Consider the following 24,703-nt stretch of genomic DNA (forward strand, 5'->3'; position numbering starts at 1 on the left):
CTGCGGCGGACTCCTCATGGTCGTCGCGCTCGCGATCGCGCCCGTGTCGCTCGTGCAGCCCGTCGCGAGCGGCGGCGTCGCCGTCCTCGCGGTGTATTCGCACGTCCACCTCGAAGAGAAGCTCGCGACGGTGCGTTCTATACACTGGTTCCCATACGACCGCGTCGGCGTGGTGAACGCCGATCCTTAAGGACTTTTGCCGGCGTCTCTCTCCGCCCACACCTCGCTTTCAATCCCCGACGTCGATGCCTTTGAACGCCAACTGACGCCTTTGAACTCCACCCCGACATCGCTTTGTATGGAACGACCCTTAGCCGCGTCGGGCGCGTTGACGGCGCGCGGGTTGATATGCCAGACGAAAGGCCTCAAGGACGGCAACAGCGTCGTCGTGTGCACGTGCGGGAACGTCGCGCAGATGATAACGTCCGTGGTGCTCGGCGTTTTGGTGCTCGGCGAGCGGCTGCCGCTGTCCACGTGGGCGCGCTTCCGGGGGTGGGCGCTCTCGTGGACGCTCGTGTTGGTTGGCGTCGTCGTCATCAGGCGCGTTCGTATTCACACTGGTTCCCATACGACCGCGTCGGCGTGGTGAACGCCGATCCTTAAGGACTTTGCTCCCCGGCGGCGTCTCTCTCCGCCCACCCCTCGCTTTCAATCCCCGACACCCCTCGACGCCTTTCAACTCCGCTTCTGACGCCTTTGAACTCCACCCCGATATCATCGCTCGTATGGAACGACCCTCAGCGGCGTCGGATGGGACGACCTTCCCGCGGAGTTTTCGTACTCGGGCGGCGGGGGGGGGGGGGCGCGAGTCGGCGGCGGGTTAGGGGGGCTCAGCGGGTTGGGCGCGCTGCGGAGGAAAGGCGCGAACATGTTTCTGCCCGTGATGAACCCCTCGAGCGGGGGCAAGCAGGATGTGTGATTTTTTTTTCTAGCAGCTACAGGTAGAGGATAGCGGCGGCGGCGGTATTTTATCGAGGAACGAGTTCGTTCGTAGTATCTTATAGAGAGTTATTACAAAGCGAATCGTCGCGCGAACGAACATGAATCTGAATCGTCACGTCGGTTCGTCTTCAATCGCAGAACAGCGTCATCGCGGTCGGGTTTCCCGTGACCGGGTTCTCCCCCGAGACGCCCTTCGCGCAGATCTTATCGTTCACGTCCTTCCGAACAATGACGTCGGTCCAGTCGCTTCCGGTGATGTCCCCGAGTTCGTCCATGTTCGCCCCGGAGACGATCGCGCCGGAGAGGTTCGCGTTCGTGAAGATCGTCCCCGTGAGGTTACACTGAAGAGAGAGGGAGGGAGGGAGGGAGGGGGACGCGTCGGTCGATTCGAAACCAAACGAGACGCGGAGGAAGCGCGCGCGCGCGTAGACGAGAGACCACATCACGCGCGCGCCCGCGCACCTGTCCGATGTTCGCGTTCGAGAGGTCCGCGCCCGTGAAGTTCGCGTAGGACAAGTCGCCGCCGAACAACGTCACCCCAGAGAGGTTGCTGTTGCTAAAGTTCGCGCGCTTCATCGACCCCTTGGTGTAAAACTCCTTCGTCAGGTCGCGACCGCTGTAGTCGTTGTCGTCGCACGAGTTCGTGGCGCACTCCGACGTCTGCGGGATGGCGCGCGACGGCGACGTCGTCGCGAGGAGCGTCGCGTCGACGGAGGTCACGAGCGCGAGCGACGCCGCGGCGGCCGCGAGCGCGCGCTTCGCCTGGAGTGGACGGACGGAGAGAGCGTTCGAGACGAGACGACGACGCGTGAGGAAGAGTAGAAGGCACGCGACTGAAGAAGCGGAGATAAGGAGGAGTGTCGGGGCGCGCGATCGATCGGATCGGGGACGACGACGGAAGGACGACGACGACGACGCGCGCGCGGCGCGTCGCATCGGGCGTCTCCGCGACGGCGCGTTCAGGATAGACGCGCGCGCACCTTCTCGAGCGCGGGGACCGTCGTCGTCTCGGACGACGCGGTCGCCCTCGCCGCGACGCGTCGTCGTCGACGAGACGTCGTCGTCGTCGTCGTCGTCTCGCGAGGCGGCATCGAGACGCCGCGCGCGAGCGACGCGGACGCCATCATCGCTCGCGCGCGAGGAGGCGCGGTCGGGGACGTGCGGACGTTCGCGGAGGTGTTCGCGCGCGTCGAGAGCGCGAGCGCGATCGATGCGAGCGGCGGCGACGCGGGATCTGCGCGCGCGCGGAATGACTGACGTGGCGGGCGTGCCGTCGCGTCGGCTTGAACAGTTGAACTTTCGAGACAACGTAACGTTAGGGCTATACAAGCGAAAGTCGGGGTGGAGTTGAAAGGCACAGAGCTCGGGGATTGAACGCGAGGTGTGGGCGGAGAGACGCGCCGGCAAAAGTCCTTAAGGATCGGCGTCCACCTCGCCAACGCGGTCGTATGGGGACCAGTGTATAGAACGCGCCTTATTTTGGCGCGCCCCGGCGAGCTCGTCGACCCGGTTCGGCGTGCGCTGAAAAAAACCAAATACATCGAATTATTCGCTCCCTCCCCGCCCTCCGCGCGCCTCGCAGCCCCCATCAGCCGTCGCACGCGGCGCTATGCACGCGCGCGCGCAGACTTCCCCGACCGTCGCGCTTTCGACAATTTCGCCGCGTTCGTTTTCGGGGTCGAGCATCATGATGAGGTGCGTTCTACACACTGGTCCCCATACGACCGCGTCGGCGTGGTGAACGCCGTTCCTTAAGGACTTTTCCCGGCGTGTCTCTGCGCCCAGGGTCCCTCGCTTTCAATCCCCGTCCTCGACGCCTTTCAACGCCAACTGACGCCTTTGAACTCCACCCCGACGTTCGCTCGTATAGAACGGCCCCGAGACGGCTCGCGGATACGCCTCGCGCGCCGTCGACGACGCGACGCTCCGTCAGCGATCGGACTCCTCGCGCCTCGACCGCCTCGCCCTCAACCCTCCCGGACTCGCGTCGATCCCAAACCCGCGGCTCTCCTCCTCCTCCGACGAGCCCGACCCCCCCGCCGCGCGCACAGCTGGCGGGCTCGACGCCGAAGCCCTCGCTTCCCGCGTCGCCGAAACCGCCGCCGCCGCGCGCCGCCTTCTCTCCGCCTCCGCTCTGTCCTCCTCCGCGTACGTCGCGAGAAACCGTCGCAGGTCCTCCTTCTCGAGCGAGTACATCACGACGAGGCCGGCCGCGGATAAGGCGAGAAGCCGCGCGATTTCCGAGCCGGAACACGCGCGCGAGAGAAACGCGTCGACGAAAACCTCCGCGCCGCGAAAACCTCCCCCGCCAGCTGTGCCCCCGACGTCCTTCGACGCCTTCCTCGCGCACCCGAGCACAAACTCCAACGCCTGCCGCGCGATGAAATACCGGCTCTGGCGTCTAAACTCGAACCGCGTCGCGAAGAGCGACTGCGCGACGGATCCGAACCGCAGCAGCGTCGCCCAGTCCGCGCCCGCGTAGAGGCTCGCCTCCCTCGCGAGGACGCCCGCGAGATTCACGCCTTCGCACCAACTCTCGTAGACGCGCTCGTACGCGCGCGCGTTCGCGGTCCGGAACGCGAGCGCGGAAACGCACGCGAGGACGTAGAGACACGAAAAGATGACCTGGACCGCGACGCGGAAGGAGAGAAGCGCGGCGGCGGCGGCGGCCGCGTCGTCGTCCGCGGTCGCGACCGCGTTTCCGTCGCGCCTCGCGCGGAGGGCTTTTAGCGAGCACGCGAACCCGAAGAACGCGCCGGCGCAGAGGAAGATCTGGTGCGCGCCCGCGCCGCCGCGGATGATCGCCAGGCGCCATTTCCTCGCGCGGTCCATCACCGCGGTGTGGAACGTCGCGGAGGAGTAGAACGGGTCGTCCACGAGGTCCGCGAGGTCGATGTCGCCGCGTCGTCGTCGTCGAATCGGCTTCGGGGGCTCCGGAGGATCCCTCGGACGCCCCTGCGTCGCGTCGGGATCCGCGGGGGCGGCGCGCGCGGGCGCGGGCGCGTCCGCGGCGAAGTCCTCGCTCTTTTTTTGCGCGACGCGCGCGCCCGCGGTTTCTCTCGCCTCGTACGGGAGGTCCGGCCAGTGAAGCGGCATCGCGACGACGACAGACCGCGCCCCCCCCCCGAAAGATCGCGCGTTCGACAGCGCGTGCGACAAAGCGCGCAAGGTTACCCCGCACGTGCGACACTAAATTCGACGAGACGCCGCGCGGGTAAAACGCGAACGCGACGCCGACGCGTCGACCGGCTCCGCGGACGGTTCGTCGCGCCCGACGCCGCTGCTGATCGAGCGCGCGCGCGATGCCGCGGAGGGTGTCGCGCGCGGAGGTCGTGCGAACGCGCGCGCCTCAAGTGTCCGCAAACCTGGAGACAGCGATGCAAGCACTGGGTTTTTTTTAGGTTTTTTTATCCATTCGTGGGTGATGAGTGGATTCTCGGTTGCGACGAGTTCAAACATGTCGTACAGGAATGAGCCAATCGTGTTAGTACCTGCTGACTAAGTTCTCATACTCTATCATAGGGCTCCGAAACACACAGCGTTACTCGCGCTCGGAGAATACTTTTTTGCAATATTTCGCTGACCAAATGCTCATACGCAATATTCGATATTCTATGCTGCACTGCCGAGGATGCCGTACGAAGATTGCCGTCTCCGACGCTGGCGGTCTTCGGCGGGAGGCCGGTCGTCTCGCGCCGTTTACCATCGACCCACACACGACGAGTCCCTAGCGCATCTTCGCACGCGCGGGGACGTCATCGTCATGACGGACGCGGTTGCGAACGAACCCCCCGCGAAGCGCGCGCGCGAGGACGCGCCCGACGGCGTCGCCGACGCCGGCGGCCACCTCCCGGACGCGCCGCCGCCCGTCGAATCCGCCGCCGCCGCCGACGCCGAGCGGCCGATCGACGGATCCGCCGCCGCCGACGACGCCGACGCCGCGAACGACGACGACGCCGCGAACGACGACGCCGCGTACCCCGGCGCGCCGCAGAAGCCGAAAGGCCCGGGCGGGGAGAAGGCGGGGAAGAAGCGCAAGGTGGCGATCTTCCTCGCGTACGTCGGGAAGGGCTACCAAGGCATGCAGCGCAACCCGGGAGCGGTCACCATCGAGGACGAACTCGAGAAAGCCATCGTCGCCGCGGGCGGCATCAGCGATCTGAACGCGGGCGACTTCGCGAAGGTGCAGTGGATGCGCGCGGCGCGGACGGACAAGGGCGTCAGCGCGGTCGGGCAGTGCGTGTCGCTGCGGATGGTGATCGATCCGCCGGGGGTGATCGACCGCGTCAACGCCGCACTCCCGGAGGGATTCGAGTTTTTCGGATACGAACGCGTCACCGGAGGGTTCAACGCGAAGACGATGTGCGACCGACGGCGGTACGAGTACGTCGTGCCGGTGAAGGCGTTCGACCCGCGCGCGTGTAAGGCGCGCAGGGATGTGGAGCTGGAGAAGGACCAGGCCCAGGCCGCCGCCGCCGCCGCCGCCGCCGCCGCGGACGGCGCCGCGGATGACGAAGAAGAGAGAAGAAAAAATTCCGACGACGCGTCGCCGCCGTTCGAGTTCGACGAGACGATGCGCCAGCGCGTGAACAAGATCCTCGGGAACTACGTCGGCACGCACAACTTCCACAATTTCACCGTGCGCGTCTCCCCGGACGAGCCGAGCGCGATGCGATACATCATCTCGTTCGACTGCTCCGCGCCGTTCGTCGTCGACGGCGTCGCCTTCGTCCGTTGCGTCGTCGTGGGACAATCGTTCATGCTGCACCAGATTCGCAAGCTCATCGGGATGATGCTCGGCGTGATTCGCGGCGCGTGGAGCGAGGAGGACCAGCTCTTCGCGCTGAACACGAAAGAGAGCGTGAACGTCCCCATGGCGCCGGAGCTCGGGCTGTTCTTGTGCGAGTGCATCTATCACGCGTACAACGTCCGATACGCGTCGACGCATCCGCCGCTGTCGCTCGAGAATCACCGCGATAAGGTGGAGACGTTCAAGCGCGTGCACATATATCCGCACATGGCGAGGACGGAGACGGAGGAGCAGACGATGGAGAATTGGATTCGGATGTTGCCGGTGAAGCAGATCGTCGCGAGCGTGTCGAGAGCGCGCGAACGCGACGGAGGGAAGTACAAGACGTCGATGAAGGGCAAGGCGCACGCGGCGAAGCGGAAGGCGAACAGGATGAGCGAGGGGGAAGACGGAGCGTCGACCGGCGGCGGTCACGGCGGCGGCGGTGGTGGGTACGCTCGCGTCGTCGACGACGGCGGCGACGACGTCGACGCCGCGGTCGTCGCCGCCGCGGAGGCTGCGGAGGACGGAGGGGGGGAAGGAGACGCGGCGGCTGCGGCGGCGGCGGCGGCGGCGGCGGCGGCGGCGGAGGGCGCGGGCGATATGCGCGCGGTGCCGCCGCCGCCGCCGTCGGTCGTGGGTCGCGGGGGGCGAGGTGAAGGACGCGGCGGCGGACGCGGCGGCGGACGCGGCGGCGGGAGAGGCGACGGGAGAGGACGCGGGAGAGGCGACGGGAAGCGTCCGGACTACGGCTTCGCGGGCGGCGGCGGCGGCGGGAAAGGGTCGCGGGGGCGGTTCGCGGGGCCGAGGCTGTCGAACGCGATCAGGGGCGCGGAGACGAAGGTGTACGAGGAGGGGTACTTCGATCCCGCGGAGTTGAGCGAATAGGGCGCGCGTCGCGCGGTAGGTGGTTTGCACGAGAGGTCGCGGCGCCGCGCGTTTCGTCATCAGACGGCTCAGCACATTTTCATCGTCAGTTGAAAGGGGACGCGATCAAATGTTGAAACCGAGGGATGGGTGAATAAATGTAAATGTATGCGTGCGCGCGCGCGCTCTCTCGAACGATCAGACCGCGACGCGCGGGGCACGCGTACCGCGCCGCGACCGTTCGATCGCGCGCGCTCGCCCGCCGCCGTCGCCATGCCGCGCGCGACGAAAGCCGGAGCGATCCTCGTGAAGCTCCTGTCCACCGCGGAGACGGGGTTCTTCTACGTCAAGGTGCGCGCGCTCGCGTCGGTCGCGACGGATGCGTCCTCCGCGCGAGACGAGATGACGCGACGACGTCGCGTCGCGCCATCGCGCGTCCGTCGCTCCCCCCTCCCCCGCGCGCTACGCGTCCTCGTCCCGTCCCCGCGCGTCACGCATCGCGACGTCGTCGACTCACCCGCCGCGTTCCTCCCCGCCGCCCGCCCGCCCGTCGCAGAGGAGGAACCCTAAGAAAAACCCCGTCCCGCTCGAGTTCGTCAAGTACGACCCGAAGGTCCGGAAGCACGTCCTGTTCAAGGAGAAGAAGCTCAAGTGACGGGTTTCGGGTTTCAGGTCTAGGGTCACAGGTTTAGGGTTTGGTTGGGGTGGTGTCCGAGCATCACATCTTAGCAGGCGCGAGGGGAGCGAAGCGCGCGCGAGTTGACGTAGTCTACGTAGCCGTCGGCGTCGGAGCGAGCGACGACGAATCGAAATCGAAATCCAAACGATATCGCACATCGCGTCGTCGTCCGACTAAGGTCACCCACCGCGTCTATTCTACCGCTACGAACTCGCTCAGAAAAACTTAACCCCGGTGTCGTCCCCGGCGGTGCCCTCTATCACCGCGGCCTTCCCCGCGAGCTGCAGATTCCTCGCCGCGCGCAGGATGATCTCCTCGACGCCGCTCCCGTCCTTCGCGTCCGCCAACTCCGGCATCCCGCCTCCTATTTCCTGAGGGTCGGAGTTCAAAGGCGTCAGCGGTGGAGTCGAAATGCGTCGTAGGGTCGAACGTTGAAACCGAGGGACCCTGGGCGGAGAGAAACGAACGCGCGCCGGGAGAGAAAGTCCTTAAGAAACGGCGTTCACCGCGCCGACGCGGTCGTACGGGGACCAGTGTGATTGATGAGAAGGGACGCGCCCTGATCTCGTCGATCGTCACCACCGCGCCCTCGCGGCCGCCGTCCCGCGCCCACTGCATCAAGCGCTCGCCCCACTCCGGGACGCTGCGCCACAGGATCAGCGCGCGGTGCTTGCCGTCGTCGCCGCCGTCGTCGTCGAGCCACGTCGCGTTGCCGTCCGCGACGAGCGCGTCGACGAACGTCCGCCGCGCGTCGAGCGTGAGGCGTCGCTTTACGAGCGATCGTCGGGGTGGAGTTCAAAGGCGTCAGATGGAGTTGAAAGGCATCGAGGTGTGTCGGGATTGAAAGCGAAGGGTGGGTGGAGAGACACGCCGGGAAGTAAAGTCCTTAAGGATCGGCGTTCACCACGCCGACGCGGTCGTATGGGGACCAGTGTGAGATAGAACGCACCTTGACGTTTGGATTATCAAACAGCGGCAGCGAGACGTCGTCGAGGTTGAGGACGAACAGCGCGTGATGCGCGCAGTATCTGCGGCGGGGAGGGAGAGGGGGGACGAGGGCGCGGGCGCGGGCGCGGGCGGGCGTCGATCGGTCGTCAGGGAGAGGAGAGGACGACGGCGGAGACGCGCGGACGGGGCGAGACGAGGTGAGATGGTTGATGAAGAGACGAATGATGGATGAGGTGCCGTGTCGCGGAGGCGCGCACCGGAGGACGAGCGACTTCCACAGCTCGCACTGCTTGCGGAACGTCTCCGGCGTGGGCTGGACCGTGAAGTACGGCGGGTAGTAGAAGAAGTCGGGGAAGGCGAAGTCGGAGGAGGTCATCGCGCCGGCGCGGACGTGCGCGGCGCGTCGCGATCTGACACGCCAGGCGTCGTTCAAAACGAGGACAGGAAGTCGTCGTCGACGAGAAAAGTTACAGCTGTACCCCGCCGCTCGAGGTCGGCCAGAACGCCCGGCGTCGTCGCGCTCGCTCGCGATGGAAGCGCACGGCCCGTGGCTCCCGATCACGTCCCCGCGCACGCTCCGCGCGTGCAAGGTGCGCGAACGCCGCCGCCGCCGCCGTCGTCGTCGTCTCGTCTCGTCGAATCGAACCGAATCTCTCGGACGCGCCGACGCGACGAGGCGAGGTGCCCACTCAGATCACCGCCCGTCGACCGACGACCCGTCCTCCCTCGTCGCCCACGCAGGACTTCGAGACGCGCCCCACCGACGTGTTCGTGTGCTCGTACCCAAAGTCCGGGACGACGTGGACGCAGAACGTCCTCGCGCAGATCATCACCGCGCTCGAGACGACCGCGACGTTCGCGCACGTCAGCGACGTTTCGCCCTTCTTCGAGGTGCGTTCTATACGCTGGTTCCCATACGACCGCGTCGGCGTGGTGAACGCCGATCCTTAAGGACTTTTCCCGGCGCATCTCTCCGCCCATCCCTCGCTTTCAATCCCGACACACCTCGACGCCTTTCAACTCCGCTTCTGACGCCTTTCAACTCCACCCCGCCATCGCTTTGTATGGAACGACCCTGATGAGATCGATCCGCACTGGACGCATCCAGACGACGAGGCCTCGTCGTCGTCGCTGATACCGTCGATATGCGCGAAACACGAGACGTACGGCCGGCGGTGCTTCAACACGCACCTGCCGTGGGAGCTCGCGCCGCGAGGGGCCAAGTACGTGTACGTGTACAGAGACGGCCGAGACGCCGCGGTGAGCTTCTATCATCATCTGCGCAACCAATCCGTCGACGACGGCGGGTTCGAGGGCGGGTGGGACCGCTTCTTCGAGCGCTGGATCGACGGCCAGATCGCGTTCGGGTCGTGGTTTGAGCACGTCCTCGGTTGGGGCGCCGCGGCGGGCGAGGGCGCGGACGTTCTCGCGGTGGGGTACGAAGAGCTGGTGAGAGACTTACGCGGCGTCGTCGAGAAGATCGCCGACCACGTCTTATTAAACGCGTCGCCGGCGGACCGAGGGCCGCGGTTGACCGAGGCTCAGCTGGACGCGATCGCCGCGAAGTGCGGATTCGACGCGATGAAGGCGGACGTCGATCGGTTCCAGCCGAGAAGCGTGAGGTGGCGCGACCCGGAGTACTGTTTCATTCGAAAGGGCGTCGTCGGCGATCACCGAACGACGATGACGGCGGCGCAGTCGGCGGCGTTCGAGGCGAAAGCGGCGGAGGCGTTCGGACCGAAAGGCGTCGACGACGCGCCGCTGTTTAAGAGCAGAGCCGCACCTCGAGTCGACTCGCCTCACTCGTAGACCTTATGATACATAGTGTCTTATGCGTAGATCTTATACCGAACGAATAATCTAAACATCAAATCGCCGCTTCCAACGACTCGCTCGCCGCCGCCGCCGCGCCCGCCCCCCTCCCTTCTCCTCCCCCTCCTCCCTCGAGATGAGCTCCGTCCCTGAGCGCGTTCAGGAACTGAATCGCCCCGAGATCCGGCCACGGCGACCCGAACGGCGCCTCCTCGCCCGCGGTCCACCCCAGGTGCCCGCCGCTCTCCGTCTCCACGAGTAACACGTGCTCGCTCGCGGCGATCGCGTCTCGCGGCGTCGCCGAACTCACCGCGATCGGATCGTCCCTCGCCTGGACGACGAGAAGCGGCGTCTTCACGTCGCTTATGACGTTCCGAGAAGACGACGCGGCGTAGTACGCGTCCACGGACGGGAACCCGAACGTCACGCGCGTCACCGCTTCGTCAAAGTCGCGCACCGTCTTCGCGGGTGAAGCGATCGGTCAGTCGAACGTCTCACCGGTCAAACGTTGAAAGGGAAGCGCGGGTGAAGAGTGACGACGGGGAAAGTCCTTAAGGAACGGCGTGCACCACGCGAACGGGGTCGTACGGGGAGCAGTCTCACCTTCGCGCGCTCGACGAGTTTCGAGTCGTACAGCGGCAACCCCGCGAACAGGTGCGCGTGCGGCGCGAACAGCGCGCGCATGTTCTTCGCCATCGCGCGCGAGTACACCGTCCCGAACAACCCGTCCCGCAGCGCGACGTCGCACGCGTTCAGATCGAACGGGTTGCACATCGTCACCGCGCCGGAGAGCGGGCACTCATCGCCCTCCTCGCCGAGGTAGTTTGTTAGGATGTTCGCGCCGAGGCTGGGTGAAGCGATCGGTCAGTCGAACGTCTCACCGGTCAAACGTTGAAAGGGAAGCGCGGGTGAAGAGTGACGACGGGGAAAGTCCTCAAGGAACGGCGTGCACCACGCAAACGGGGTCGTAATATATGGGACCAGTCTCACCTCCACCCGGCGGCGAAAATCTTCGCGTCCGGCCACCTCCCGCGCATCTCCTCCACGACCGCGCGCACGTCGCCCGTGAAGCTCGCGCTGTAGAACTGCGGCGTCGTCAGCGGCGAGTTCGCGGTCCCGCGGCAGTTGAACGCGACGACGCGGTAGCCCTCTCGCGACGCGCGGCGAAGAAAGTGTTTCAGGTACTTGTCGTGCGACCCGCCCGCGATGCCAGACATGAGTATCAACACCGGCGCGTCGTCCGACAGCTGCGTCCAGTGCGTCGCGAGGCGTTTACGCAGCACCGTGAGCCCCTGGTCCGGGATCGATCTCCGAAACGGCGGACCGGGGTCCATCACGTTAACATTCGACCCGTCCACCGCGCAGCCGTCGCCGCCGCTGCCGCACGCGCCGACGCCGCCGCCGCCGCCGGCGGCGCCGACGACGCCCGGCACGCCGTCCGGCCTGCTCTCGCTCCTCTCCCTGTGCCGCCTCGCGGCGGCCGCGATCGCGTCGAGGTCGTCGTCGTCCTCGTCGCGGTACCGCGGCACCGCGATCGGCCAATCCAGCGTGACGTGTCCGCCGTCCTTCATTCGAAGCACCTCGCGCTGGTACTCCACGGCGAGGTTCTGTCGCCCCAGCGACGCGACGATCGTGCTCGCGTGCCGGTGCGACAGCGCCTCCACCGCGTCGTACGGCGCGCGGAAGTGCGCGCACGCGTCCAGGAGTGCGCGCGTCAGCGGCGAGTTCCCGTGCGTGACGACCGGGAGCGAGACGCGTCGCGCGCGCCAGAGCTTCTCCGCGAGGAGGGCGACGATGGACCCGAACACCGCGCGGATCATCGCGCCGACGCCGCCGTCGAGGAAGCACCCCACGAGCGCGTCGACGTTCGAGACGCCGCCGGGCGTGCGCGCCGCGGGCGGCGGCGCGGACGCGCGCACGGCGGGGGCGGCGGAATCGGCGTCGGACGCGGTCGCGTTGAGGCGACGACGCCGCGCGTCGGACGCCGCGCCGGAAGACGACGTCGAGCGCGTCGTCATCGCGCGTCTCGTTCGCGTCGAAAACGTGGTGGGCGCGGGCGCGGCGCGCGACGACGCGGCCGCCGCGACGACGGCGGACGGACGCGGCGCCGTCGCGTCGCGGACGACGACCCGAGCGCGAGAGAGAGAGCGCGGACGGGACGTCGCGACGCGTCCGGAGACGCGCGCGAGCCCTGCGGTGACGACGCGCATCGGTCTGTGCGCGGCGCGCGACGCGACGGTCCGCGGCGAGGACACCTGTCAGCGAGTGACGCCGCTTCCTCGACAGAACCACTCGATGACGTCAGAGCGCATTCATTATCCGCGCCGGGGGCACTGCTCCGCGCGCCGAGTCCGGGCCCGTCGCATCGCGCGGGGAAAGGAAATAGCGATGGCGGCGACGATGCGACCGTTCGCGGTCGCCTCCTCGCGCCCGTCGCGCGTCGCGGCGCGCCGCGCGACGACGGCGACGCCGACGGCGACGACGACGACGACGCGGGGCGCTTCCTGCGCGAGGACGAGAACGAGCACCCACCCGACGACGATTCAACGCCGTCGAGCGCTCGACCGTCGCGGACGCCGCGCGCGCGCTCCCGTCGCCGCGCTCGCGCCGAACGAGCTCAACGAGATCGCGTCCGGGACGCTCCTCACGCTCTCGGGCGCGGAGACGCTCCTGGGGAAGGTGTCCTTCGGGTCTCTCCTCACCGCGACGTCCATCTATTGGAGCAAGGCGCGTCATCACGCCGTAACCCTAGGGATCCGTCAGTCCCGTCGTCCGAGATCCGAACCGATGGCGGCCAGCGCTCTTCCTCTCGCCCGTCTCGACCCCCCGACTGACATCGTTCGCTCGCTCCCTCCTCCTCCTCCTCCTCGTCGTCGTAACGCTCGTCGCGCAGGCGTTCTTCACGGACGAGAAGCGCGCGGGGAAGATCGAACAGACCGCCATGCTCGGCGGCAACGTCGCGCTCGCGTCGCTCCTCGCCGCGAGATGGGCCGAATCCGGCCACTTCCCGCTCTCGAACATGTACGAGTCCCTGCTCTTCCTCGCGTGGGGCATCACCGGCGTGCACCTAATCTTAACGGAGAGGGACGGGTTCTCCAAGAGCGCGGTCCCCGGCGCGCTCGCGGCCCCCACGGCGTTGTCCACCGTCGCGGCGGCGACGCTCGCGCTCCCCGCCGAGCTACAAAAGGCGTCCGCGTTGGTGCCCGCGTTGAAGAGTAACTGGCTCATGATGCACGTCAGCGTGATGATGCTGTCGTACGCGACGTTGCTCGTGGGGTCGCTGTCGTGCGTTTCGTTTCTGATCGTGGACAAGACGCAGGGGTGGGGCGCCGCGGATAAGGCGTTGGGGTTCTTGGACGGACTCGTCGACGGCGGCGAGGGCGAGGGCGAATCGGAATCCAATTCGGACGCCGCGGGCGACGCCGCGGTCCTCGCCGCGGACGCGGTCAAGGTGAACCCGAACCGCGTCCGCCCCATCGTCGGCGACGCGGGGGCGCTCGCCGCGGAGTTCCCGGACGCGGCTCTGATCGAAAACTCGGCGCCCGTCGGCGGCGATCGGCTTCTCAGGGAGATGGATAGCCTCGCGTACCGGTGCCTCGGCGCCGGCTTCGCGTTACTCACCGCGGGTTTAATCTCCGGCGCGGTGTGGGCGAACGAGGCGTGGGGGTCGTACTGGTCGTGGGACCCGAAGGAGACGTGGGCGCTCATCACGTGGCTGACGTACGCGACGTATCTGCACTCGAGGTTAGTCGCGGGGAAGAGTAAGAAGGAGAGCGCGGCGATCGGCGCCGCCGGGTTCGTCGTCGTGTGGGTGTGCTACGTCGGCGTGAACTTGTGGGGGGTGGGGTTGCACTCGTACGGGTGGTTCGCGAATAAGTGACGGTGACGACGCGCGCGTGACGCAGTACGGATATGTATTGGACGTCGTGTTCGTCGTTAAGAAGGCATCATCGCTCGCTTCGACCACGCGCGCGCTCTTCTCGGGACGGGCAACTTACAGGAAGAAAAAACCAAACGTCAACGACCCGCCGGCGGCGGGTGCACCGTGACCTCGACCCTCTTCCTTCCAAACTCCAGCGCGCGCTTCCTCCGCCTCACGTAAATGTCTATCCTATCCCCCCCCACGACCCCCCCCCCGCGGTCTTCAACGACCCCCCACCCCATCCCCTCGATCTTCATCCTCGTCCCGAACGGATACACGCTCGTGTCCGCGGCGATGGACCCGTCCACGGGCCCCCACTGCAGCGTCAGCACGCGCGATGCGAACGCGATCGGGTCCGTCAGCGGGTTCACGCGCGTGATCGGCGGCCGCATCGCGCGCGGCTGCTTCCCCGACGCCGTCGCGCCGCTGTACGGCAGCCCCGCGAGGTCGGTCTCGGCCCAGTAGCGTCCGATCGGAAACGCGGTCGCGCCGACGCCCGCGCCGAGCGCCGCCGCGCGCGCGACGCGTCCGCGCGCCGCGATCGCCGCGCGGCGTCTCAGGAACGAGCCGTCGAGCAGCGCGCCGGACGCGACGGAGAGCGCGGTGAGGCACGCGAGCGCGAGCCCGCCGAGCGCGAGGTCCGCCTTGGCGTCCGCGACGTCGCGACGCGGGCGCGGCACGAGCGGCCACTCGCGCGTCCCGCTCGGGCGCGTGCCGAGGCAGAGCGGGACGTAGAACGGCAGCGGGCCGAGCGAGAGGCCCCAGGTCCATCCGCACGAGCGCCAGTCGCTGCTGTACGCGGTCGCCTCCATCGTGCGCGTGTACGGCGCGGGCGGCATCGCGCCGGCCGCGCGAGATTCAAATGATGGACCGGCGAGTGCCGACCCGCAGCGCATTGCGCGATTGCTGGAAAGAAATTCACCCATCCCTCGGTTTCAACATTTGATCGCGTCCCCTTTCAACTGACCGATGAACGTAATTGTGGCCCTGAGCGCAGCGCGCGAAAGAGAAGATCTCTTCGAAGATAACCGTCCCAGGAACAGCGCACTCCTCGACGCGACGATGGCGACGACGACGCACGCCTCCGCGATGGCGGCGGCGACGCGCGCGCGCGCGCGCGGGACGACGCCGTCGACGTCCGCGCCGCCGACGTCGGCGTCTTCGCGCGCGCGTCCGCTCGCGGCGGCGCGGCGGCGACGCGACGGCGCGACCGCCGCGCCGACGCCGCACACGATCGATTATTCGACACGTCGTCGGCGAGGATATACGTCGACGACGACGCTCCGCGCGACGACGACGACGACGACGACGACGGCGGCGTCCGCGTACGAGGCGTTCCCGGAGAAGTGGGACGTCCTCAGGCTCGCGGCGGAGCAGCGCAGAGGCGTCGGGCACTCCGAGGAGGATCGCGCGGCGATGGAAGCCGCGATCGACGCGCTCGTCGCCGCCGCGGCGAAGCGAGAGAGCGATCCACATCCCGCGACGTCGCCGAAGCGACTCACCGCGCGATGGCGCCTCGTGTGGACGTCCGAGAAGGAGACGCTGTTTCTCCTGGAGAAGTTCACCGCGGAGGCGTATCAGGTCATCGACGTGATCGGAAGGAAGCTCGCGAACGAGGTCGTGTTCAAAGGGAACGGGAGCGTCTTCGTGGTGGACTCCGCGATGAACATCGCGAGCGAGAGCAAGTGCGCGTTCGATTTCATCGGCGCCAGGTACGAGTTCGATAATCCGTTCAAGTGGGTGTTGCGACTGCCGCCGGTGGGGAGAGGGTGGTTCGAGAACGTGTACGTGGACGAGACGATGCGGTGCGCGCGGGATAGCAGAGGGGACACGCTCGTCGTCGTGAGGGACGAATGACCGGCGGGCGCGGCGACGGATTTCTTTATTTTATTTTCATCCTCAAGGGAGCGGTTGAAACGCATCGCAGCCTTGATCTCGTCGTCGTCGTCGTCGTCGTCGTCGTCGCGCGCGCTCAATCCGATCGAATCGTCTTACCCCCCACGCCGGCGTCGTCGTCGCCGTCGTCGTCGTCGTCGTCCCTCTTTCGTTTCGCGGTTCCCGCGACGACGACGGCGTCGTCGTCCTCGACGACGCAGAGATCGTCGTCGTCGTCGTCGTCGCCGCCGCCGCCGCCGCCGCCGTCCGCGTCGTCGTCGTCGTCGCCCTTCCCGCCGCTCGCGTCCCCTCTCAGCTCGAACCCTTCCGGGTGCTCCTCATCGTCCCACTCCTCCCTCGGGACGTGCGTCACGAGCAGCTCGAACTCGAACTTCTGCGAGAAGTCCGTGACGGATAACACGTCGCCGCTCTTCACGCCCCCGGCGGGCAAATCGACGAGTCTCGTCGATCGGTTCTTTCGGTACGTCTCGACCTCGTCCTCGTCCAAGCTGTCCCCGTCGTCGTGCTCGTGCAAGATCGTCCTCGGGTGCTGAATCTCCGGCGCGATCATCCCGATCTTCTTCAAGAGCACGTCGTCGATGAGCGAGCCGAGGGTCATTCGCGTCGCGTCGCATCGGAGCTCGACGCGCGCGGCGCCGCAGACGTGACACTTTGGATTCGGCGCGTCCGCGTCGATGGGCTCCAACAGACGATTGTTGCTCGCGAACTGCTTCACGAACGTGTACTTGTACGCGCAGCACTTCTGATCGCGCTGTTGTTTTATGAACGCCTGATGTTCGGGCGTTTCAGGTCCTCCCAATTCAGAGATCTTCGTCGCCGCGTCCGCGTCGATCTCTTTCCCGACGCGCGCGTTTCGAAGCACCTTGAGCGCCTCCAGAACGATCAATCCGCCGACGATGGCGTTCGTCGTCGCCACCGCGTGGACGATGTTCCCGGCCATCCCTTTCGCGTCGAACAGCGACATCGGCGCGATGCCGTAGTTCGAGCTCCTGAGCAGCGCGCACGCGGTGACGAACTCAACCGCGAGGGCGTCGTCTTTGCTGAACGCGTCCGTGCCGCCGTTAACGGCGGCGTCGCGCGAGAGAATTCTCGCCGCCGAGGACACGAAGACGCGCGCCGCGTCCGCGACGCTCCACACCGCGTTCGCGTCGTTCAACCCTAACGCCTTGCACGCGGCCGTTTCAATCAGCGACGCGTCCGCGCCCGCGGCGACGTCGTCCGGCGACGCGCCGCCCGCGAGCTCGGCGAAGCTCGCGAGCGGCGTCGGCGGCGTCCGCTTCTCCCACATCTCCGTCTTCGCGAGCAGCGTCTGGATCTTCCGTCTGAGGGCCGAGGGTCCACACGCAGCGACGACGGGGTGGATTTGAAAGGCGTCAGAAGCGGAGTTGAAAGGCGTCGAGGTGTGTCGGGATTGTGAGCGAGGGGTGCGCGGAGAGTGACGCCGGGAGAGAAAGTCCTCAAGGAACGGCGCGCGCCGCGCCGACGCGGTCGTACGGGGACCAGTGTGTTGTAGACAGAACGCGCCTGAAGACGTAGTCGAACACCTTCGCGGCGAACGCCGCGGGGGACTCTTTCTCGAGTCGCGTGAACGCGTTGAGCTCCACGGCGTCGTCCTCGTCCAGGTCGCTCTTCGCGTTCGGGTCCGCGCTGAACAACCGCGGGAACAGGAGATCCGTGGAAAACACGACGCAGTGGATCGGCTTGTCCGGGGTGTCTCGCAGCGTGCAGATCGGATGCGATTTCGGCGTCGGCTTCGCGACGCACTCGAAGCACGCGGTCTGATCCTTGACGTGCGTCGTGACCTGCCCGAGGTACCCGGTCGTCCCGGATTCCACGAGAGGGACCGACGCGGCGAGGCACAGTCGGTTGACGTGACGCCGCGCGTCCAAGTTATCCAGCCCGTTGAGGCAGACGTCGAAGCGACTCACGAAGTCGACGTCGAACGCCGCGTCTTTCACGTTGCCGTGGTGCGCGGTGATCTTCGCGTCGGGGCGGAACGCGAGCACGGACTCCCTCGCGACCTGAGGGGGGAGGGAGAAGGAGGGGTCGGATGAGGCGACGACGCGCGAGGGAGGACCCGCATGATGAAGTTGGCACGGGTGCCTAGATTGACGAACGACGGGAAGAAGAAAAAAAGCGCGCGCGCTCGGTCGCTCGATCCGTCGACCGCGCGCGGCGAGGCACGCGATGAAGACTCGACGAAAGCGCCGCGCGCACCTTCGCCTTGGACATCCCGACGTGCCGTCTTCGGAACAAGAACTGCCGGTTCAGGTTGCTCACGTCGATCGTGTCGAGGTCGATCAACTCGACGTCGGCGAACCCGCTGAGCGCGAGCGTCTTGAGGAGCTCGCATCCGATGCCGCCGGCGCCGACCATGAGAACCTTGGAGGCGCGCGCGATGTCGAGATCCGTCATCTTCTCAACTGTCGCGTGACCCGCGGAGGTGGACGTCATCGCGCCGGCGCCGCGCGGACGGCGATCGATCCCGCGAAGAGGGGAGGGCGCCCGCGCGTTCCAGATCTGATGAATGAAGTTGTGAAGTTCGGGTGATGGTTCTGTTGTTGAGAGAAATAATTACTGTACGAACGCGAGCGTCCGCTCGGCGTGTGCGTCGACGGTGAGTGAATAAAAAGAAGTACGCGCATTCATAATAAACACACAAACGTGCTGGTACCTACTGTACGCCCGCTAAGACCCGCCCGACTAACAACTCGTCTCGCGTCCCCCGACGCTCAGATCGCCCCCGAGGTGCGTCCTCGTCGCTCATCCGAAAAAGGACCACATCCCGGCCGGCGGCGGCGACGCCGCCGCCGCCACCTCCAGATGCTGCGCCTTACTCCACCCCATGTACGTGATCAGGTGATCGATGAAAAACACCGCGATCGACAGCGTCGGAACTAACCCCACCGTCGTCCCGATCATGAAGTCCTTAGGGCCATTCCATACAAGCGATTGTCGGGGTGGAGTTCAAAGGCGTCAGTTGGAGTTGAAAGGCGCCGAGGGCGGCGATTGAAAGCGCGGGGTGGGCGGAGAGAGACGTCAGGCAAAGTCCTTAAGGATCGGCGTTCACCACGCCGACGCGGTCGTATGGGGACCAGTGTATAGAACGCACCTTAAACCGCACGTTGGACAGCGCCAGCGCGTAATTCAGGATGGGCGCGAGGAAGAAGCACAGCCTCAGCACCGCGACGGTTCGCACCGGGTGCTCGTCCAGCTTCTCCATCGCTTTCCTCACCACCCCCCACTGCAGATCCGCGAGGTACTGCCCGCCTATCCGCCGCACGACGAGGAACGAGATGGCGCACGACGTCGGCGCGAGCAGAAGCGCGAGGACCCAGCCGTTGAATTTCCCCCAACACAGCACGCCGGCGACGATGAAGACGAGCCCGGGGAGGTGCAGCAGCTCCGCGAGGCCGAACCCGACGACGTAGACGACGATCCCGAGGACGCCCGCCTTGGCGATCGCGTCGTGCACCTGGGGGAGGGAGGGAAGGCGGGTGATGAGCGACGGACGATGGAGGAGAGGAGGAGGAGGGCGTCGATGGAATATAATTAATGTATCACTCGGACGACCATCGGCTCGAAGGGACGCGGGGGGCGGACGACGCCGCGGGCGGGCGCTCCCGGGCGAGGCCGCGCCGTCGCCGCGCCTCGAGGACGCGGCGCGAAGGACGCGCGCGCGCGCGGAGGACGCGCACCTTGACCGGGTCGATGTCCGGCAGCCCTTTCTTCGCGACGTGCTGCGCGACGCCGACGACGACGCCGATGACGACGAGAAACGCGACGATCTGCACGCGTCCGCGAAACACCTTCCCTTTGCTTCCGCCGCCGATCTTCTTGCCGGTCGACTGCAGGCTCGCCATCTCCGCTCTCAGGGAGGTGGCCATCTTGGACGCGTCCATGACGACGCAGCGCGCCTCGCTCGCTGTGCGCGGCGGGGTCTGCGCGAACGCACGCGAAAGCGAATCCCTAATAATTTATTCTGACGAGCTCGCGTCGCGTTCGCGTTCTTCGTCGGAATCTGATAAAAGACGCCGGCCGCCGCGCGGGACGGCACACCGCCCCCAGCGCGCGCGAGGTTCGCTCGTCGCGCGCGATGGAGGCGGAGCCGCAGGACGCGCGGTGGGAGGCCGAGCTCGCGAGCCGGTACTCGGACGACGACGGGGAGGAGAACGACGGCGGGACGCGGCGCGCCGACGCCGACGCCGACGCCGACGCCGAGACGAGACGTCGCGCCACGCCGTCTCGCGCCGGAGACGACGACGACGACGGCGGCGGCGGCGAGCGCGGATGGAGCCAGCGCATGGACGAGTTCGACGACGCGGGCGCGGAAATCGACGACGACGACGACGACGACGACTACGACGACGGCGACGACGAGCTCATGCGCGCGCTCGAGTCGCTCGACATGCGCGAGGACTGGGAAGCGCGAGGCGGCGGCGGCGGCGGCGGAGGCGGCGGAGGCGGAGGCGGCGGAGGCGGCGGAGGCGGCCTCGCGACATCGTCCTGGCGCCCGAACGCGAACGGCGGCGCGGGGAACAAGACCCGAGCGGTGAGCTCTCGCGGCGGCGGCGGCGGCGGCGGCGGGCGAGGAGGACGAGGAGGCGGCGGCGGCGGGGGGGGGGGGATCGCGAAGGGCGACGTCGTCGTCCGGCGCGAGGTGGACGTCGCGAGGCTGCAGAAGAAGATTCGCGTCGGGCCCGTCGACTTAAGCGGCGGCAAAGGCGGCGACTTCGGCGGCGCGTCCGTCGGCCAGAAGGTGAGCAACTCCGTCCGAGAGGCGGAGCGGAGGAAGACCAAGTCCGGGAACATGGTGAAGGACAAGGAGGACCGGGCGACGGTGGAGCAGGCTTTGGATCCGCGGACGCGGCTCATCCTGTTTAAGATGCTATCCCGCGGCGTCTTCTCCGAGATCAACGGGTGCATATCCACGGGTAAAGAGGCGAACGTGTACCACGCCGTGACCGCGACGGGGGAGGACCTCGCGGTGAAGGTGTACAAGACGTCCATCTTGGTGTTCAAAGACCGCGACCGATACGTCAGCGGGGATTGGCGGTGGCGCAACGGATACTCGAAGAAGAACCCGCGGAAGATGGTGCAGACCTGGGCGGAGAAGGAGATGCGGAACTTGATACGCCTGCGCGAGGCTGGCCTGCGCGTGCCCGAGGTGAAGATGCTGCGATCGCACGTCCTCGTGATGGGGTTCATCGGCTCCGAGGGCAGGGCGGCGCCGCGGCTAAAAGACGCGGTTTTGAGCGAGTCGAGGCACCGCCAACTCTTCGGCGACCTGCTCGTGGACGTTCGACGGATGTACAACGATTGCCGTCTCGTGCACGCGGACTTCAGCGAGTACAACATCTTGTACCACGACGGCGCCGCGCACATCATCGACGTGTCGCAGAGCGTGGACTTGGACCACCCGCGGTGCTTGGACTTTTTACGCGAGGATTTGTTGCACTTGGGGCAATTTTTCGCCAAGAACGGCGTCGCCGTGCCCACCGTGCGAGAGATGTTCGAATTCGTGACCGACCCCGCGGTGACCGCGGAGAACATCGACGCGTGTCTGGAAGCGCTCAACGCGAGCGCGATCGCGCGGGAGGTGCGGAGAGGAAGGGGCGACGGCGGCGAGGGCGTCGGCGACGTCGGCGGCGACGCCGCCGCCGCCGCCGGGCTCGGCGCGGGCGTCGTCGCGTCGATGAAGCACGTCGCGCTTCACGGCGGCGGAGGGAACGACCACCACGGCGACGACGGGCTCGTGGACGAGGTGTTCCAGCAGGCGTTCATACCGAAGCGGTTGGACGAAGTCGACGCGTTCGAGAGGGATCAGCGGCGGTTGAAAGCGTCGTCGAGCGCGCACGGCGACGGCGCGGAGAGAGAGGTCGGGGGGGTGTACTACCAGAGCATCACCGGCATGAAGCACGACCTGAGCGGGGTGGAGACGACGCCGAAGATTCTGAGGCAAAAGGCGGCGAAGGATCGCGAGGCGCGGAACGTCGCGCTGAGCGACGGGCTCACGGCGACGTCGGTCGCCGCGAGCGCGAAGAGGAGAGAGGCGCGAAAGTCGGAAGCAGACGACGACGCGGGGATCGGCGGAGGGGACGTCGCGATGAAGGGCGTCGACGACTCCGACGACGAGGACGACGACGAGGATTCCGACGACGAGGATTCCGACGACGAGGTCGAGCTCGACGAGAACGGCGACGCGATCAAACGGCGCCGTCGAGGCCGGGCGCCGATCGATAAAGACGCGGTGAGGGCGGCGAGGAAAGAGAACAAAGCCGCGGTCAAAGCGGAAGCCGCGGAGCGTCGCAAGACGAAGATCAAGAAGCACCTCAAGAAGAAGAGCTGCTCGAGAAACAAAAAGTGATCTGCTCTGACGACGAGCATACAGTAGTCTAACATCATTAGTCTAACGTAACACAATAACAAAACGTAAAGTTCATCAAACGACGGTTACTTCGTCTTCCCCGCGCTCGAACACGCGCCGTCGTAATCGACCGGCACGAGCGCCTCCGTCATCGCTCGAAACGCGTCCAAGGAACACAACCCTCCGCGGTGCATCGGGTCTTGACCGACGCACCCGGGAAGCTCCACCGCTCTGCCGTTCACGATGACCCTCACCGCGGCGCCGCCGTCGTCGTCCGGCGCGATCGACGACCCCGAGGACGACCCCGAGGCCGCCGCCGCCGCCGCGTCGTCGTCGGCCCCCCCCGCCGCCCGGTCGACCCAATGCGGATGCACCGTCCCGTTCGCCGGCGCCTCCGGGTCGTTCCATACAAAGCGATGTCGGGGTGGAGTTCATAGGCGTCGGTTGGAGTTGAAAGGCGCCGAGGGCGGGTATTGAAAGCGAGGGGTGAGCGGAGAGAAGCGCCGGGCAAAGTCCTTAAGGATCGACGTTCACCACGCCGACGCGGTCGTATGGGGACCAGTGTATAGAACGCACCTCCTTCGTCCACGTCTCCAACACCACCGTGCTCGCGACCGGCGGCCACTCGCCCTGGAACACGCCGAGCACCGCGAGCAGCGCGATGATGGACGTGTCGTGCCCGCTGTACACGCTGAGGCGCTGCGTCCGCGGGACGGCGAAGCCGCCGACGACGGCGTCGTCGACGGCGCCGTCGCCTCTCTCCGCTCTCATGAACTCCACCACCGCGTGCGCCTCGTCCGCGAGCTCCCTGAGCAGCCTCCCTCCCGCCAGCGACGCCGCCTCGGACGACGCGGCCCTGTGCACGTGCCTCGTCTCCGCCGCCGCGCGGATGAGCGCGAGGTCCTCCGCGCCCACCCCGGGCGGCAGAGGCAACCCGTGGTTCGCCCTCGCCTGCAGCGGTTCCCACACCGCCGTCGCGGACGGCGGCTTCGGGTCCGCGAGCAAGTGCTTCGGGACGTGCGCGTCCGCGGGGTCGGTCCCTTTGAGATGATGCGCGTCCTTCTTGTCCTTCTTGCGCTCCGGGCGCTCGGAGACGGACGCGGCCGCGGACTCGCCGGCGCCGCCGCCGAACTTCGACGACGACGACGACGACGACGACGAATAGATGCCTCCGTTCATCTCCCGCGCCTTCTTCCTCGCCTCCTCTCTCTTCTTCCGTCGCGTCTCCACGTTCCTCGCGTGCACGGCGTCGCGCGTCGCCCGCAGCCCTTCCCTCGCCCACGCCGCCGCCTCCGCCGCCTTCACCCTGTCGTCCTTGTCCAGCTTCCTCATGAGCTCGAGAAGCCTCGCGCACCGCATCGCCGGGTTCGGAAACATGCTCTCGCGTTCCCTCTCCCTCACCTCCACCGGGATCGGCGTCGCGCTCGCGTCGCCGCCGCGGACGAGCTCCGGGTACAGCCCGGATATCAAGCTCTGCGCGGACTGCACCGTGCGCTTCGTTCCCGTGCTTCGCACCTTGACGCGGCCCTCGTTGACCGCCGTCGCGGCGTCCGAGGGCAGGAGCGCGAGATCGTCCACCAGCCACCGGCGCATCGCGCGGCCGGTGTCCGTCAACTGCGCGACGCCCTGCGTCGTGAGCTGCCCGTGCCACGCCGCGCGGTTGAAGAGCTGGTCCACGAGCGTCGGGTTCGGCGGCGACGGCGACGCCGCGGCGGACAGCGATCGCTCGAGCTGTTCGGAGGGGAGGTGCTTCCGCCAGTGCTCTCGCGTCTCGTTCGGGAGCGGGTTGATGGACGTGCGGTCGCCGTGGCGGCACAGGACCTGCACGAGCGCGAGGGAGAGGTCTGGGCGGCCGGAGGGAGGCGGCGCGGGCGCGAATCGCACCGCGCCGCCGCCGAGGTTGCGGCCTTGCCCTTGCTTCGGGGAGACGACGCGCGACGACGCGTCGGGCGTCGGATCTACTCCGGAGTGCGACGGAGTGCCACCGCGCGTCGACGGCGAGGCGGAGGAGGCGGAGGACTCGGCCATGCTCGGGGCGTGGATCGCGCGCGCGCACGCCGCGGTCGCGGCCGCGGCCGCGGCGAGCGCGGTCGCGCGCGCCGCCGCTCGCATCGCCGCCGTCGTGTCTCCCGCGTGTCTCCCGCGCTGTCGTCTGCGATGCCGCGGCGCCTCTTCGCGGAATAGGATACGCGTTTTTTGTTGGGCTTCAGACGATCGATCGTGCGATGTGGGATTCTGTCAGACGTCGTCGCGCGCGGGATGGACGACCGCGCGCTGAAAGGATGGGTCGGCGACCAGCTCCACGCGCTGCTGGGGTACTCCGAGGGCGCGCTCGCGGCTTTCGTCGTCGGGCTGGGTGCGTCCGCGCCCGCCGCCCGGCGCGATCTCGTCCTCCTCCTCCTCCTCCTCCTCCTCCTCCTCCTCCTTCTCGCCGCCCGCGCTGACCGACGATCCACCGCCGCGTCCCCATCCCCTCCACCC

At 67.3% G+C, this 24,703-nt stretch overlaps 15 protein-coding genes across 15 annotated transcripts; 7 read left to right on the top strand and 8 right to left on the bottom strand.

Annotated features, from left to right (window-relative positions):
• Nucleotides 1-298: 298 nt before the first annotated feature.
• On the top strand, nucleotides 299-589 carry MICPUCDRAFT_53685 (uncharacterized protein; the record flags this gene model as incomplete). Its single annotated transcript, XM_003063686.1, has 1 exon — nucleotides 299-589. The coding sequence occupies one exon, from the start codon at nucleotides 299-301 to the stop codon at nucleotides 587-589; it is 291 nt and encodes a 96-aa protein (XP_003063732.1).
• Nucleotides 590-1,070: 481 nt separating this feature from the next.
• MICPUCDRAFT_8086 (uncharacterized protein) lies at nucleotides 1,071-1,566 on the bottom strand (the record flags this gene model as incomplete). The annotated part of the gene is made up of 2 exons (XM_003063848.2): nucleotides 1,071-1,283; nucleotides 1,405-1,566. Coding segments are annotated over 2 exons (375 nt in total), but the record flags the coding sequence as incomplete, so codon positions are not given.
• A 1,305-nt stretch (nucleotides 1,567-2,871) lies between these two features.
• Nucleotides 2,872-4,038, bottom strand: MICPUCDRAFT_53687 (uncharacterized protein; the record flags this gene model as incomplete). The annotated part of the gene is made up of 1 exon (XM_003063849.1): nucleotides 2,872-4,038. The coding sequence occupies one exon, from the start codon at nucleotides 4,036-4,038 to the stop codon at nucleotides 2,872-2,874; it is 1,167 nt and encodes a 388-aa protein (XP_003063895.1).
• A 934-nt stretch (nucleotides 4,039-4,972) lies between these two features.
• Nucleotides 4,973-6,019, top strand: MICPUCDRAFT_3609 (uncharacterized protein; the record flags this gene model as incomplete). Its single annotated transcript, XM_003063687.1, has 2 exons — nucleotides 4,973-5,361; nucleotides 5,470-6,019. Coding segments are annotated over 2 exons (939 nt in total), but the record flags the coding sequence as incomplete, so codon positions are not given.
• An 852-nt stretch (nucleotides 6,020-6,871) lies between these two features.
• On the top strand, nucleotides 6,872-7,253 carry MICPUCDRAFT_22604 (uncharacterized protein; the record flags this gene model as incomplete). Its single annotated transcript, XM_003063688.1, has 2 exons — nucleotides 6,872-6,949; nucleotides 7,155-7,253. The coding sequence occupies 2 exons, from the start codon at nucleotides 6,872-6,874 to the stop codon at nucleotides 7,251-7,253; spliced, it is 177 nt and encodes a 58-aa protein (XP_003063734.1).
• Nucleotides 7,254-7,502: 249 nt separating this feature from the next.
• On the bottom strand, nucleotides 7,503-8,601 carry MICPUCDRAFT_53690 (uncharacterized protein; the record flags this gene model as incomplete). Its single annotated transcript, XM_003063850.1, has 2 exons — nucleotides 7,503-8,045; nucleotides 8,227-8,601. 2 exons carry the CDS (start codon nucleotides 8,599-8,601, stop codon nucleotides 7,503-7,505), a joined length of 918 nt encoding a protein of 305 aa, XP_003063896.1.
• Nucleotides 8,602-8,755: 154 nt separating this feature from the next.
• Nucleotides 8,756-10,034, top strand: MICPUCDRAFT_53691 (uncharacterized protein; the record flags this gene model as incomplete). The annotated part of the gene is made up of 3 exons (XM_003063689.1): nucleotides 8,756-8,815; nucleotides 8,967-9,116; nucleotides 9,342-10,034. The coding sequence occupies 3 exons, from the start codon at nucleotides 8,756-8,758 to the stop codon at nucleotides 10,032-10,034; spliced, it is 903 nt and encodes a 300-aa protein (XP_003063735.1).
• A 15-nt stretch (nucleotides 10,035-10,049) lies between these two features.
• On the bottom strand, nucleotides 10,050-12,119 carry MICPUCDRAFT_49026 (uncharacterized protein). The gene is made up of 3 exons (XM_003063851.1): nucleotides 11,028-12,119; nucleotides 10,641-10,884; nucleotides 10,050-10,497 (listed from the first exon to the last, which is right to left on the bottom strand). The coding sequence occupies exons 1-3, from the start codon at nucleotides 12,053-12,055 to the stop codon at nucleotides 10,093-10,095; spliced, it is 1,677 nt and encodes a 558-aa protein (XP_003063897.1). The 5' UTR covers nucleotides 12,056-12,119; the 3' UTR covers nucleotides 10,050-10,092.
• A 766-nt stretch (nucleotides 12,120-12,885) lies between these two features.
• MICPUCDRAFT_22607 (uncharacterized protein) lies at nucleotides 12,886-13,917 on the top strand (the record flags this gene model as incomplete). The annotated part of the gene is made up of 2 exons (XM_003063690.1): nucleotides 12,886-13,544; nucleotides 13,605-13,917. Coding segments are annotated over 2 exons (972 nt in total), but the record flags the coding sequence as incomplete, so codon positions are not given.
• A 137-nt stretch (nucleotides 13,918-14,054) lies between these two features.
• MICPUCDRAFT_43102 (uncharacterized protein) lies at nucleotides 14,055-14,798 on the bottom strand (the record flags this gene model as incomplete). The annotated part of the gene is made up of 1 exon (XM_003063852.1): nucleotides 14,055-14,798. The coding sequence occupies one exon, from the start codon at nucleotides 14,796-14,798 to the stop codon at nucleotides 14,055-14,057; it is 744 nt and encodes a 247-aa protein (XP_003063898.1).
• A 223-nt stretch (nucleotides 14,799-15,021) lies between these two features.
• Nucleotides 15,022-15,816, top strand: MICPUCDRAFT_53695 (uncharacterized protein; the record flags this gene model as incomplete). Its single annotated transcript, XM_003063691.1, has 1 exon — nucleotides 15,022-15,816. The coding sequence occupies one exon, from the start codon at nucleotides 15,022-15,024 to the stop codon at nucleotides 15,814-15,816; it is 795 nt and encodes a 264-aa protein (XP_003063737.1).
• A 14-nt stretch (nucleotides 15,817-15,830) lies between these two features.
• On the bottom strand, nucleotides 15,831-18,332 carry MICPUCDRAFT_36729 (SUMO1 activating enzyme subunit 2). Its single transcript, XM_003063853.1, has 4 exons — nucleotides 18,073-18,332; nucleotides 17,376-17,876; nucleotides 16,700-17,170; nucleotides 15,831-16,594 (listed from the first exon to the last, which is right to left on the bottom strand). The coding sequence occupies exons 1-4, from the start codon at nucleotides 18,307-18,309 to the stop codon at nucleotides 15,932-15,934; spliced, it is 1,872 nt and encodes a 623-aa protein (XP_003063899.1). The 5' UTR covers nucleotides 18,310-18,332; the 3' UTR covers nucleotides 15,831-15,931.
• A 150-nt stretch (nucleotides 18,333-18,482) lies between these two features.
• Nucleotides 18,483-19,757, bottom strand: MICPUCDRAFT_53697 (uncharacterized protein; the record flags this gene model as incomplete). Its single annotated transcript, XM_003063854.1, has 3 exons — nucleotides 18,483-18,783; nucleotides 18,968-19,330; nucleotides 19,554-19,757. 3 exons carry the CDS (start codon nucleotides 19,755-19,757, stop codon nucleotides 18,619-18,621), a joined length of 732 nt encoding a protein of 243 aa, XP_003063900.1. The 3' UTR covers nucleotides 18,483-18,618.
• Nucleotides 19,758-20,599: 842 nt separating this feature from the next.
• On the top strand, nucleotides 20,600-22,198 carry MICPUCDRAFT_2206 (uncharacterized protein; the record flags this gene model as incomplete). Its single annotated transcript, XM_003063692.1, has 3 exons — nucleotides 20,600-21,487; nucleotides 21,620-21,847; nucleotides 22,004-22,198. Coding segments are annotated over 3 exons (1,311 nt in total), but the record flags the coding sequence as incomplete, so codon positions are not given.
• Nucleotides 22,199-22,308: 110 nt separating this feature from the next.
• On the bottom strand, nucleotides 22,309-24,250 carry MICPUCDRAFT_53699 (uncharacterized protein; the record flags this gene model as incomplete). The annotated part of the gene is made up of 2 exons (XM_003063855.1): nucleotides 22,309-22,614; nucleotides 22,799-24,250. 2 exons carry the CDS (start codon nucleotides 24,248-24,250, stop codon nucleotides 22,309-22,311), a joined length of 1,758 nt encoding a protein of 585 aa, XP_003063901.1.
• Between the last annotated feature and the right edge of the window lie 453 nt (nucleotides 24,251-24,703).

This window comes from Micromonas pusilla (assembly GCF_000151265.4).
Source record: "Micromonas pusilla CCMP1545 genomic scaffold MICPUCscaffold_15, whole genome shotgun sequence".
NCBI classification, from domain to species: domain Eukaryota; kingdom Viridiplantae; phylum Chlorophyta; class Mamiellophyceae; order Mamiellales; family Mamiellaceae; genus Micromonas; species Micromonas pusilla.

What these genes read in the sequence shown, in the direction of transcription:
- MICPUCDRAFT_36729 (XM_003063853.1), bottom strand. Translation starts at nt 18,309, where the DNA reads ATGACGTCCACCTCCGCGGGTCACGCGACAGTTGAGAAGATGACGGAT. An exon ending in TCGGGATGTCCAAGGCGAAG is followed by an intron (nt 17,877 to 18,072) that starts GTGCGCGCGGCG and finishes CTCCCCCCTCAG; the next exon opens with GTCGCGAGGGAGTCCGTGCT. An exon ending in AGGTGCTTCGAAACGCGCGC is followed by an intron (nt 16,595 to 16,699) that starts GTCGGGAAAGAG and finishes CGCGATCAGAAG; the next exon opens with TGCTGCGCGTACAAGTACAC.
- MICPUCDRAFT_49026 (XM_003063851.1), bottom strand. Translation starts at nt 12,055, where the DNA reads ATGACGACGCGCTCGACGTCGTCTTCCGGCGCGGCGTCCGACGCGCGG. An exon ending in ATTTTCGCCGCCGGGTGGAG is followed by an intron (nt 10,885 to 11,027) that starts GTGAGACTGGTC and finishes CGCTTCACCCAG; the next exon opens with CCTCGGCGCGAACATCCTAA. An exon ending in AACTCGTCGAGCGCGCGAAG is followed by an intron (nt 10,498 to 10,640) that starts GTGAGACTGCTC and finishes TCACCCGCGAAG; the next exon opens with ACGGTGCGCGACTTTGACGA.